This window comes from Bos taurus, chromosome 3, assembly GCF_002263795.3.
Source record: "Bos taurus isolate L1 Dominette 01449 registration number 42190680 breed Hereford chromosome 3, ARS-UCD2.0, whole genome shotgun sequence".
NCBI classification, from domain to species: Eukaryota; Metazoa; Chordata; class Mammalia; order Artiodactyla; family Bovidae; genus Bos; species Bos taurus.
The window spans coordinates 91312225-91325967 of NC_037330.1; the positions used below are offsets into that span (position 1 = coordinate 91312225).

Sequence of the window (13743 nt, forward strand, 5' to 3'; positions counted from 1 at the left end):
CTGGCAGAAGGATCCCATCAAAGCCCCACCCCTCCCACCAACCCTGCAAAATGCAAAGACAAGGATCCATCACCTCCCTCTTGCAGGTGAGAAAAGTGAGGTCCAAGCCCAAGGTCACGGAGTAGGGTGAATATGTAATTTATCATCCCGAGGGGATAATTTGAGGGTGAAAGGTCTAACTAGGCAGGGACAGTGGGCCGGAACGAGGGCAGTCCAGGGCAGGCCAGGCATGTGGTCTCCCAATCATGCAGCAGGATGAAGGGAGATCTGGTCTGGAAGGGAAGCCTGGCCCAGGCATCTGTGTCCCTGCCTCAGTCCCCGGCCCCCTCCCTGGGACAGGTTTCTCTCTGTGGGCCGGGCTGGCAGCCAGACCCTCCTGGTTCTCTGCTGAGTCTGGGGGTGCCCTGCAGTGTGATGTGGAGGCAGGGGCCACTCTCGAGTTTCTACCCGCACAGCTGTCCCACCGGCCACACTGCTGTGTCTTCTGTTCACTTTCCAGAGAGTCCCCTCACTGATCCCCCTCGGTTATCCTGCCCAGAGGGGGACAGTGGAAGCAGCGTTGGGTGTGGGAAGAGGGTTCACATAAAAGAATTTGCATATGAATGAAGGTAACCATGCTAAACACTGAAAACTTTTTTATTTGAACCTCCCACTGGTGTTCTCTCTGATGCAGGTCACCCCTCCCCTGAGTGAATGAGCAGAGCACAGGAACAGCTGTTACAGCAGAGGCTTTCCTACTGGAGGCTGCAATGACCCAGAAAGGAGATGGAGGGAGTGCCAGGGGCATGCCCTTCCCTCGGCCATGACCCCAATCCCGACCCAGAGGCATGGCCCAGGTGAAGGTCAGCCCTCCTAAGAGGCCCAGGGTGCCAGCTCTGATTGTGGGGGCCAGGGCTGAGGCGGTACCACCCATGCTGGGGCTCAGAGGGGCTTTGCAGAGATCAGCCCAAGAAAGCATCACTCAGTGATGCTGCCATACCTTCAGGGGCTGCTCAGACACCCAGAGCTGTTTGTTCCTGGGCTCCGTGGCCGTGATGGTTGTGTGGGTGTCACTCTGTTGGGACAGTTTTTAACTCCTCTGTTCCCACCTCAGTTTCTGCTCTGTACTCTGTGTCTAACCTACAAGATGCCAGGCTCAGAGTATTGTGAGCCCCTTGAGGGTGAGAACTGTCATCAGTTCGTGTCTCTTTCCGCCTAAAGATCCCAGCTTCCCATCTGGCACACGGTAGATGCTCCATAAATGCCACTGGGACCAAATGAGTTAAGTCAGGAGTCTGAGAGTCAGTGGAATGAGGGGTGGGGCATTCCCTGCAAAAGCCTTCTGGGTTCTGGTCACTTATGTACAACCTCAGGGGCCACCAGTTGAGCATAGGAGAGACCAAGGCAAGTGAAGCAAAGGTACTGGCCTTGAGCAGGCAGCCACACTCCAAGATAAATGTGGAAGGGCCAGGACTAACTCAGTCCAAAAGCAGCGATATCAGGAAGAGCCTTCAGAAGAGGGAGGTCTGTGCAGAGGTTTGAAAGATGAGCCTGAATGTGCCAGGCAGACAGGAACAAAGGGCATCCTGGTGGAGAAGACAGCTTGGCAAGGGCATAAGGCACAGGGTGAGCGTGGGGTGGGCTGACCAGGAGAAAGTCGGAAGGTCAGCAGAGGTCACTCATGGGAGATTTTGGATCCCAGAGCAACAGAAGCTACAGGAAGGATGTAGGACCAGATGTCAGCTCTGAATGAAGACCCATTTCACCATCCGTCTAGTGGATCAAAAGACTCAGCAGGAATGAGAACCCTGATGGGCTTTCACAGGGGATGAGGGACCCAGGGGCAGCACCAAGGAGGGTTCCTGGTCAGAAGCTAGCTTTGAGGTGAGGCTATAAAGGCACTTGAGGGCCCTGGCTGCTGCAAATCTTCTCAACAAATCCTATTACCTTCAAAGCTCCACAAAAAAAGTATTAATCGAAACAGCAATGGCCCAGTAATGTAATCATCTCCTCTCTGTGTGATTCTCAAAATGCTCTCGGCCCACTGAGAGTCTGCAAAATCAAACCCCATTTTGCAGTTAGTGAAATGGAAGCCCTGTGAGGTCACACGGAGATTGGTGGTGGAGCCAGATTGAAACCCCGGGAGCAGTTCCATGTCAGCCCTGGGCCTCAGGTTCAAAGCCCAGTTCCTTGTCTGGGAGGGGATCCCCGGGGCTGTCGGGAAGCCCATAGTACAGGTCTTCCTCTTCCTGTGCCGGCCCCTCTGTGCCTGTGTCTGAAGCCTCTTCTTCCTCTTTTGTCCTTGGGGACCTCTGCTGGGAGCTAGGCACAGCTGCCTCCCACCGCTGCTTCTCTGGAGGCGCATCCTCCGTCGCAGGGGCATCAATCAGGGCAAAGTCGTGGAAGCGGTCTAGCTGGCACCTGCAGGTCCGGGACTCCGGAGGCGGGGGCTGAGGTTCCGCTTCCTCAGGTGGAGACGGGTTAGGGCTGCTGCCCTCACTGGAGCCCACATCCAAGTCATCTTGGAAGGAAGCCAAGGGTGCAGAACCCTGGGGACAGGTCGGGGGACTGCAGGGGTAAAGGCGGAGAGGGTGGGGGTAGCCGTGAGTCAGACTGCCTGGGTCTGAACTCCAGCCATGAGCTGCAAGGGCCGGGGTAGGTGAGTTGACCTGTCTGAGCCTCAGTTTCCTCCCCTGTAAAATGGGGGAAATACCAGCATTCGCTCCTATGGTTCTCCCCAAGGTTTATAGCAAATAATGAGTACAAAGCACTTTGCATGAGGCCTGGCACGTAGTAGGTGCTCAAGAAATGGACCATTATTATGTTATCCAAACCAGGTCACTCCTCTGCCTCTCCAACCACTCAGGGACTCCTCTGGGCTACCGCCCCTGTCACACTGGGCGTCACCTTCTGTCCCTTCGTCTGCCTCCCCCAGTGGATGAGGGGTTCCCGCAGGGTGGGGCTGTGAAGGCCTGGCAGGGAGTAGGTGCCCAGGGATGCTGGTGGGTGAGTGACTACAGGCTTGAATGAGGAATATTCATGTTCCCCTTCGTGAATGGCTGGGGACAGGGTGGGGGTGGGGGAGGGGATGGAGAGACCTGCCTGAGGCCAAGAGCATGTCAGCAGCAGAGTCTGGATTTGAACTTAGGTCCCGCCTGGCTCCTCATGGTGAGAGTTCAAACTACTCTGAGGTAGGAGTGATTATTCTCATGTGAGGAAACTGAGGCTTGGCAAGGTGAGGAGCACTTGAAGGTTACACAGCAGAGGAGCTGGGGCTTGAACCAGGCCCAGGTGACTACGCCCAGACCCACGCGTCTCCTCAGGGTGTCCCCAGTCACCCTCAGTGGCCCACACCCCTCCTCCTTCACCCCAGAACCCCTCTGCTCTGCACACTCACCTGAGCCTGCCCTGACTTGGGTCTCCTTCTCCCTCATCCTGGTCCGAGCCCCTGTGGATGACCACGGTGGCTTCCAACCAGGTCTGAGGGTCATGAGGGCCACTTTCTCCTCCATCGCTGGCTCCTGGCTGCCGCTGTCCGGGTTCCGGGTCCAGGAGGGGGCGGGGGTCCTCACTGTAGCTCATGACCTTCATCTGGATGTGGCTGAAGTCAGGCAGGCTCTGGTCATAGGCGGCTGCCTCCCACAGCCTGACGTAGGGGGGCTGGGGGCTGAATGGGGGTGCAGGAGACAGCAGGAGAGAGAATAGGCAGATAGGCAAAGATTTGCTGTGTTGTCCTCTGGCCCGCCTGCTCTGAGCAGCGGGTCTCCCTTGATCTCCAAGAAGCCTCTGGGAGCAGTTACTGTACTCAGTTCATGGATGAGGAGACTGAGGCCCAGCAAGGTAAGCTGAGTAGCAGAACTCAGACACTAAGGCCAGTGTTCCTTTCACCCCGTGTCTCCAAAGTGAACCCCAAGGCTGCAACTACCAAATGAAGGTCAGTTTATATTAACTGGGAGTTTGCTGGGTTCCAGACAGTGGCCTGAAGGCTTTATGCTGTTTATTTTGAACAAGCCCTTGAAGCAGAGCCATCGTTCCCATTTTTTCAGATGAGGACACAGCAGCAGGAAGGGCCCAGCGACTGAGTGGTCCTTGTGGGCCAGGCTCTGTGGGTTAGCTCATCGAGTCCTTGCCGGAACTCTGGGAGCTGCTGGGGGAGGCTGAGGCACAGACACTGGCTGGCTTGCCTGGGTGACTCAGACCTAGGGAAGGGGCTGGGGTTCCAAGCACCACCTTCTCCACTGCTCTACGATCCAGGGCTAGGGAGTGACAGGGAGGAGCCCAGGATCAGGGCGACCTGAGCCCCAGCTCTATTCCAGCAGCTCTCTCTGTGTGACCAGTCCTGAGGCTGGTCCCAATAACCACCCAGGGTCTATCTGCATCAATCCCCTGGGACATTTGGTCACCTAGGTGCCAGGGACAGAAAATACCATCACCACCTCCTTCCCCAAGCAAAACAGAGAATGTCCCAGAGCCCTGGCCACAGATCCTGGATCTGCAGCCTGGACTTCTGAACACAATCATCACAGCTTCAGGGGTGGGGAAGGGCAACCAAGTCAGGTCACCCCTCCAGGGCTGCCATGTTTTGGCAAGACAGCACTTGGCACTTCCAAGGATGAAGGCAGGTCTGGTCTGGTATTGACTCTCTGTGAGGTTTGAGTTTGTGATTGCACTTCTTGAGCCTCAGTTTCCACATCTGTATAAAGGGCCCGACACTACCACGCCTTTCATAGATTCCTATGAAGACCAAAAGAAGTTACGGGCACAAAATGCCTGAGTTGGTCTCTGGTGCTTTTGGAAGTGTTTCCTACCAATGATGGCAAAGGCTCATAGAGGGCCTGCTATGGTCCAGGCTCTGTTCTTAGCACTTGGCTTATAAAGTCTGCATCCATATCACAGGTTCCACATCTGTGGATTCAACTAACTGTGGTTTGAAGATACTCAGGAAAAAAATTTTAGAAAGTCCCAAATAGCAAAACTTGAATTTGTCACACACCAGCAACTATTTACATAGCATTTACATTGTATTATACAATCCTAGAGAATTCCAAGGACTGTACAGTTCATGGGGCCACAAAGAGTCAGACAGGACTGAGCGACTTTCACTTTCATTATATTTACAACTATTGACATAGCATTTACATGCTATGTATTAGAAGTAATCTAGAGATGATTTAAAGTATATGGGAGTAAAGTTTAAAAATAAAATAAAATTAAAACTAAAAAAAATAAAAGCAACTAGACTATAAAAAAAATAAAGTATATGGGAGGATGTCTTACATTATAAACAAATATTATGCCTTTTTATATAAGGGACTTGAGCATCTGCAGATTTTGGTGTCTGAGGGGGATCTAGAGCCAGTTCCCCACAGATGCCAAAAGATGATTATTATCTCATTTAGCCCCTCCACTGAAGGTGTATTTGAAATACACCGTATCTGTATTTCAAAGATGGGGCAAAGAGAGGCAGGTCAATTTCCCAAAGTCACTCAGCCAAAAAGTGGCAGGGCCCCAGGGCTATGCCTTGGCCATCATTATGCCTCTTTTTTGCTAGCGTAGTAGTCATCACCACTGTGTGGGATTTAGGGTCACACCTATTTGGCTGCCACTAATTCGCTGTAAGGCAGGACAAAAATCCCCAAGCCTCAGTTTCCTCATCTGTAAAATGGGAACAATAATGAACACCTCATAGACTTGAGAGGCCAAAACAATCTATGATTTCTGAGAGTCTGTTCTCAGTAAGTAAGAAGGTAAAGCCAGAGCCTGCAGCAGAAGGGAGACACTGCCCCTCTGCTCATGCCCCACCCCCTCACTCTCCTCAGCAGGGGGAGACTGGCCTGAGGGTCACTAACCCTCCCCTCCCTCCACTCCACCCAGAAGGCTCAGCATCCACCTCTTCATCTCGGCAGCAAACCCGCTCTCCAGCAGGCCCAGCGCCTTCGCCTTCGTGGACAGCACACCTTGGAAGTCAGAGTCAGCAGGTATGAAGGTGATCTGCAGGGCAAAGGGGAGAAGGCTTCTCTGTAGCTGCCCGCACACATTCGTACTTGCTGCTCCCCCAGAGCAGGGGCCTAACCTCTCCAGATACCCTGGGACAGAGACCTCACAAGGGAGCGCACCCTGTTTGACAGGAGGGCCCAGCACTGCTGGCTATCTGGATCTCTGGGCTCCTGCTCCCACTGGCCCTTCATTCACCCAGCAAACACTCCTGGAGCATCGGCTGTGTGCCAGGCACTCTTCTAGGCAGTAGGGGGCAGCAGTGAGTGAAAGAGACAGGCACCCCTTCCCTGGGGGAGGTCATATCTTGTCCTGCCTGACATGGAGCAGGCCCTTCATCCGTATCTGGTGAATGGGTGAGAAGCAGGTATTGGCAGGTGTTTCCTGGCACCGACAAAGGCTGCGACAGAGGACAGAAAAGGGGGTGGCCGGGGTGGTGCCCAACCCTGACCCCTGAACTCTCTGGGATCTCGAGGTCTCTGCAGGTGCCACACCACAGGTGGGCACGGGGCAGTGGAGGGGAGGCAGGTCACAAAGGAGGCAGTGGGATGAGGCAGAAGGCGCCCTGCCTTTGGGCTCTGAGAGGCTGGGTGAGCAGCCTTCCTTGGGCAGCTCATCACTTCTCCCAGAGCCTGTCTGTGATCCTCTGTAAAATGGGGTTCACCTCAAAGAGATATTTGCAGCGCTGTTCACAATGGCCAAAAGGTGGAAGCACCCTAAGTACCCACTGATGGAGGACTAGATAAACAAAATGTGGTGTATACACACAAAGGAAGATTATTCAGCCTTTAAAAGAAAAAAATGAAGTTCTGACATGTGCTATAACATAGATGAACCTTGAGGAAATAAGCCAGTCACAAGACAAATTCCATAGGATTCCACTTATATGAAGTATCTGCTGCTGCTGCTGCTGCTAAGTCGCTTCAGTCGTGTCCAACTCTGTGCGACCCCAAAGACAGCAACCCACCAGGCTCCTCTGTCCCTGGGATTCTCCAGGCAAGAACACTGGAGTGGGTTGCCATTTCCTTCTCCGAGGCATGAAAGTGAAAAGTGAAAGTGAAGTCGCTCAGTCGTGTCCAACTCTTAGTGACCCCATGGACTGCAGCCTACCAGGCCCGTCCGTCCATGGGATTTTCCAGGCAAGAGTACTGGAGTGGGGTGCCATCGCCTTCTCCAGTGAAGTATCTAGAATAGTCAAATTCGTAGAGACAGAAGGGAGAATGGTGGTTGCCACAGATAGGAGCAGGGCGGATGGAGAGTTATCGTTTATTGGGTATGAGTTTCAGTTTTACAAGATGAAAAGCATTCTGGAAATTGGTTCCATAACAATGTGAATGTAATTAACACTGAAAAGGTCACTTAAAAATGTTTCAGATGGTAAATTTTAGGTTATGTATATTTCACAATTTAAAAAAGCAGGATTAGTATTGCCTGTCTCCTGGCTGTGAGGATTCCATGAGATAATACATAAGGTGTCCTTCAGCACAGTGTCTGACACATAGTAGCTGTTCTATAAATCATGGTTCGACGCTATTGAAGATGAAATTACCTGACTTCTCTGAGTCTTGTTCTCCTCAACTGAAAATTTCCTCAACAAATATTTGATAAGACCCTTGGGCTTCCCTGGTAGCTTAGAGGGTAAAGAATCTACCTGCAATGTGGGAGATAGGTTTGATCCTGGGTGGGAAAGATCCCCTGGTGAGAATGGAATGGTTACTCACCCTAGTATTCTTACCTGGAGAATCCCATGGACAGAGGAGCCTGTCCAGAGGAGCCCCAGAGGAGCCTGGTTTGCTACAGTCCACCAGGTCATAAAGAATTGGACACAACTGAGCAACTAACACTTTCACTTCACTTTACAGTGTTATACCAGGTTCATAAGCAGCAACCTCCTTTCTCCCTTCCCATAGAGTACAGTGAGTGAAAGACATTTGTCTGCACCATCCAAGCCCAATCCTGATGGGAAGAAGGGAATGATAGCTGGAGGGGTTCTTAGAACACCTGTGAGTAGTAAGCTTCCCCCCAAATGTCTGGAAATGAGGGAGGGCCCTGGGTATCTTCCATAGCCATTCACTATGTCCTGCACTTGCCAGATGGTTCTGTATTTCCTAGAAGCTTCCCTTTCCTCCAGTCATCCTCCTCTTCATCATCATAATCACCACCATTATCTCCATCAACATCATAATCGTATCATCACCATCAGCACCAGCACCTTCATCAACAGCAGCATTATCACCCTACAGCATCATTGCCATTGCCACTGTGAAAGCCTGGAGGAGAAGGAAAGTCCTGAGCGTCTTACAACACAAAATCTTTTAAAAGAGGGGGACAGGCAGAGTTGAAGCTGGGAAGGGGAGATCAGACCATGAAGACAGCAAAGCATCAGGCTAAGGAATTCAGCCTTTATCCAGAAGCAGAGGGAGCCCTGGAGGAGTTCTCAGCTGGAGAGTACACAGACAGATTTGTGTTTGGGCAGAGTTCTGGGCAGTCCCCAGAGGGAGGAACAGAGGGATGATGGAGGGAGGCCCATGGAGAGGTCAATCCATCAGTCACCAATCAGGGGTCTGGTCCTGGGCTCCAGCAGAGCAGGCAGGAGTGAGGAGTAGGGAGTGGGGAACTTGGGGGTAGAAGCAGAAGCCAGGCGAAGAGGTCTAGCCTTCCCAGCCAATCCTTCCCCTTGCCCCATCTCAGCTAACAAGCACAGCATCCCTGACTGTCCCACTGGCTAGATTTGTCCCAATTCTTCCTCCTCTCAAGCCCGAAACCCTGCTGACCACTAAATCTGAGCAAGTCTACTTCAGAAATTCAATAAGGTAAGCAAGCTGGAAGTACCAGGGCCACACCTAGCCACAGCAGGTACTGTATGTTTGATGAACTGGAAATGTCTTCTCCACACCTACAGCCTTGGGTTCAAGTTCTGCCTTAATCTAGGAGATGATCATCTCTCACCTGGACCACAGATGGAACCCCCCCACCACCACCACTGGCCAGTTGCTCTTGAAACTTCCTCCTCCCAGATGTCAGCCTGATAACTTTCCTGAACTGCAAAGCTGCTCATGTCCCCCTCTTGTCCCATCAACTACAGTGTAAGGTCCGAATGCCTCAGCATGGCATCCAGGCCCCGTGGGCCCAAGCCCCACTCCCTCTCCACCTTCCCTTGCTCCCCGCACCCTCCAGTCACCAGGTCGACCCACTTGCCTTGTTCTTTCACCTCATGTCTTTCTTCACCCTATTCCTTCTGCCCGAAATGTCTTTCCTCATTTTTTCCGCCTGGTGAACTTCTACTTTACCTACAAATCCCAAATCATCTTCTCTGTGAAACCCATTCCCTCCCCAGCAGGCAAAAAATTGACTCCTCCACGAGACCTCCAGTCCTCCAAAGACAGGGACAGCCTAATTCACACTGGTATTGGCTACCCCTTACCCCCATATTGGGCTTCCCTGGTGGCTCTGCTGGTAAAGAATCAGCCTGCAATGCAGGAGACCTGGGTTCGATCCCAGGGTTGGGAAGATCCCCTGGAGAAGGGAAAGGCTACTCACTCCAGCATTCTGGCCTGGAGAATTCCACGGACTGCATAGTTCGTGGCGTTGCAAAGAGTGGGACACGACTGAGCAACTTTACTTACTTACTTTTACTTTACCCCCATATCATAATTGTCTAATTCTATTCCCTTATATATTTCTTTCAATCCAGAAAATTCCCATTTGTCAGGCTCTGAGACAGGAGAGAATCTGGCAGGGAAGATGGGCATTAGTATTTGCTGAGAGCTCCGGTGGCCCAGGCCCCAGTGAGATGATGTGGGAGAGGGGACCCTCGTCTAGCACACCTCCCTGGCTTACAACACACTTGCCTTCTCTCCTTAGTGTGCCGCCCTAACAGCCTGCGTCCCTGAAACACACATCCACATCTGTGCTCACATACCTGCACATACATACACAGACCCACTCAAAGCCACGACACTGATCCTGAGACGGCTGCCTTCGAATTGGCTCCAGGCCAGGCGTGACACCAGGTCCCCACATACAAGACCCTATTGGTTCCTCCCACCGGGCCATGTAAGTCTCAGGGAGGTAGGGGATTCTTCTGCCAGGGTCACAGAAGTGGGGCACAGGGAGGAGAGATCTGAGGCCTGGCGGACACTGAAACCTGTGCTCCTTCTACACCACCATGCAGCCTCTGCAGCACAGGAACACGTGAATCCGTCAACAGTTATTCATTAATACTCAAGAATATTCCCTGTCCCGATCTCTCTCCCTCATCCCCACAGCCACTCTGCCCCCCTCCCCTTCCCCGCCCACAGCCAGCTCTGTGAAGGGGGCCAGGGCAAGAAGGACCCTCCCCCCACGCTCCCCCACAGCCATTGCCTTGCCATCCCCCAGGGTCCAGGCTCCTCATTGGGAGGATGACGATCAAGACGGTGGTGACGTGGGTGGCTCGGCCCCAAGGCCTTCTTCTCCCGGTGACCTCTGCTCAGGGCATTGCACAGAGTCGAGTTGACTGTAAACTGCTCAGAAAATGACTACAAACCAGCCTGGACCGCTCCAGCGCTGAATAAACGCTCTGACAGCCAGGGGCTGCCTGCAGAGGAAACAGGGCTGGGAGAGCCTAACCCAGGCCCTGGGAGCCTCCTCCCTCCACCAAACCCCAGCACAGCCACCCAGGCGAGAGGTGAGGAGGGGGCTGCGGGGGAAGGGGCGGGGAGGCAAGGGAAGGTGGTGGCTGCCCAGGGACTGGAGTCCCAGATGGCAGGACCAGCGCGGTCCTTAAGGTACACCCTCTTTCCCACCCCCCTCTTCCTGACTCACACATTCTACAAATGTGGAAACTGAGACTCAGAGAGGGAAGGAGCTTAACCGAAGTCTCCCAGGTAATTAGAGGCAGAGTGCAAGTTAGAATCCGTGCTTCTTTCCTTGTCTCCCTGGATCTAGCTGACCAGCTGCTGTGTGACCTTGGAAAAGCCACTCAACCTCTCTGGGCACCTAAAGATTATAACACTTGATATGCCCATTCCACACGTTTGTTGGGAGGATCAATAACAGTAAGGGTGACAGCCTTTCACCTAAATATTATACTCTACAGTTCACAAACTGTTCATCTCTTTTCTGTTCTCCATAATAACCGTGAGGCTGGGAGAAATAGGGGCCCAGGGCCTCATCTTGCAGATAAAAGAAACTGAGGCTCAGAAAGACAAAGGTCACATGGATACTTTGGAACAGAGCTAGAACTAGAACTCAAGACTCTCAAACCAGTGCTCTTCCCATCATTAAGTCACTCATTAAAACTCCAAAAGAGAGAGCACTGCCCAAGCCATGAGGTTCCAGCTGACTCACTCAGATCTCTCAGCAGCTCTGGGACACAGGGACCGTCCTCCTGAGGAAGGTTATGCTTTAGGCACCACACATCTGAGCTCTGATCCCAACCCGGATACCCAGGAGCTGAAGGAACCTCACTTTCTGAGCCTCAGGCTTCTCCACTATAAAATAGAACTTCAAAGGTACCAAAAAGCTCAGGATGGATGCTGAACTTCACCAGGGACACAGGTGTGCCTGGCAGGCAGCAAGCCCTCAGGAACTCTGGTTTCAAGAACCTGGATTGTGTCTCCCGCATGGTACCTAGTTCAGGGCTCCAGATTCAGGGGACTTCTTATTAATCTTTATGCTAAGGGATGGATAGATGGATGGATGGATGGAGGCTCAGGAGAGTGGAGATAAGAAAAGAAATGGTAAAGGGGAGAGGATGACAAGATGATTGAAGGACGGGGGACTGATGCCTGGAATAGAGGCACAGCCCCAGACCCTCCTGGGCCCTGGCCCCCAGCCCACCTGTTCCCACTGTTCCCACCTACCTTGGGGTAGCATTGGCACATGCTCCAGATGACGCCCCCGATCACCATGACGCCTCCCATGGCGTAGAAGGTGCCGTAGACCTGGGGCCGGTCGTGGCTCATGAGGAACGTGCCAAGGGCCAGCAGGAAGAGCCCCAGCACGATGAAGCCGATGCGGAAGGTCTTCTCATCTGTCATGGCTGCCTGGCCAGGCCTGGCCTGTGAGCCACCTGCAGAGGGGTGCCAGCAAACCAGCCAGCTACCTACACACGCACTCACACTTGAGGAGTGACGCTCTGGGATCGCTGCCGATCAGGACTTAAGCCAAGAGGGAGGCAGGCTCCCTGCAGGCCCAGCCCAGCCACCAGGCACACCCCGTGCTCCAGGCTGGAGGAGTTACGCACAGGTGGCCGTGTGCCCCCACCTTCACCCCTCTCACCTCCGCTCTGGCCCTCTGGAGCGTGTGGGAATCCGAGTGAGGGAGACGGAGGGAAGGGGAGGTTCCAGGGCTGAGCCCCAGCCCAGGCTTTGACATCACCTCATTTCCCTGTGTGGGGCTGAGCTGGATGGACAGGCAGCCTGCACCATCCAGCCAGGGGAAGCAGGTAACTACTGCAGCCCAAAGGCCTCAGAATGCCACTGGGGGATTCCAGGATCCCACAGGCTGGCATTTTAGAATCCTGAAGAATTTTAGACTCTTCAAGGTCATGGGCCCACCTGGCCACTAGTTACGAATGGTGCCTGCATGCAGGGCTCTATTTTAAACATGTGATATGTATTAACTCATTTAGGGAACCCTGTAAGGCGGGCACTACTATCCCTACTTTATAAATGAAGACATGGATACATAACTTGCCCAAGGTCACACAGCCAGAAAAGACAGGGCAGTTGGTGTTTGAACCTAGTACTGTCCCGAGGTGAAACTGCCTAACTGCAGTGCAAGGGTTCAACGTGCAGGCTCTGGTGGCCATACAGACCTCCCAGCTTGGCTTCTGGCTCCTCTACTATGGGGCAGTGTGGTCTTGATCCAGTTGCCTCCTGTGCCGCAGTCTTTCTCCTCCCTACAATGCGGATAGTGATAGCAACTCGCAGGCCTGGGCTCCCTGGGTGCCTCTGCCCCCTTCCCATGCTCTGCAATCCATCCAGGCCTACTGGCCATGAACTGGCCATGAAAGGCTCTAGTGGGCAATGCCCCTCTGGGGTGTGATTGGTTGATAGTGAGTTCCTTGCCTCCTAACCTAGGAATATGCCCTCATTCTAAGAATGACATTCTAATGGTGGAATTTCAGTCCTGCAGCAGGCTGATGGGAAAAATCAGATTCTCATATTTAACTTGTTTGTACGGGGTTGAACTGGCTCTGAATTGGCATTGCAGGATAAAAGGCTTTCACTTGGCATCCTGACTTCATAGGCTTGGGGAATCTTCCTGTTTGTCATTGCCACCCTCTCCCTCCCCCCAAACACAAGCTGTACTGGTTCCCAACACCACACCTATCCTCACATGATACACTCTGGTGTCACTGCCCACAGCGCCTTGGAGTTTCATTATGAAGCAGTTTCTCCTTCACCAGCCCTCAAATCCAGCACTTGACAGTTTGCAGAGGAGGTGTCCTGTAGCAGAACTCAGGTGACCCTTCCAGTGAGAGGTGACTGAGAGGTCAGAAAGGGCTGAAAGGCACAGGGTGACATCTACGTTTGGTGTTTTCCGGGGTCACCTTGGCCTGGTGGCTCTGCACTGGGCTTGAGTTTGTCATCTTTGGTTGAATGTGGTATCAAGTTACCTCCCAGGGATTGTGGAGAGACGTCATATGATAGAGGGAAAAACGCTTTGCAAACTAGGATTATTTACAGGGCATAACCCCAGGTGGCTCAGGGGTAAAGAATCCACCTGCCAAAGCAGGAGACGCAGCAGTCACAGGTTCGATCCCTGGGTCGGGAAGATCTC

General features: G+C 52.9%; 1 protein-coding gene across 2 annotated transcripts; it reads right to left on the minus strand.

Annotated features, from left to right (window-relative positions):
• Nucleotides 1–618: 618 nt before the first annotated feature.
• Nucleotides 619–12274, minus strand: BSND (barttin CLCNK type accessory subunit beta). 2 transcript variants are annotated; one of them, NM_001193084.1, is made up of 5 exons: nucleotides 12238–12248; nucleotides 11820–12028; nucleotides 5870–5970; nucleotides 3377–3646; nucleotides 2136–2547 (listed from the first exon to the last, which is right to left on the minus strand). In NM_001193084.1, the coding sequence occupies exons 2-5, from the start codon at nucleotides 11994–11996 to the stop codon at nucleotides 2136–2138; spliced, it is 960 nt and encodes a 319-aa protein (NP_001180013.1). In that variant the 5' UTR covers nucleotides 11997–12028; nucleotides 12238–12248. The 2 variants fall into 2 exon arrangements, with proteins under 2 accessions (XP_005204662.1, NP_001180013.1); XM_005204605.5 differs by having other exon boundaries at nucleotides 619–2547; nucleotides 11820–12274.
• Nucleotides 12275–13743: the final 1469 nt, after the last annotated feature.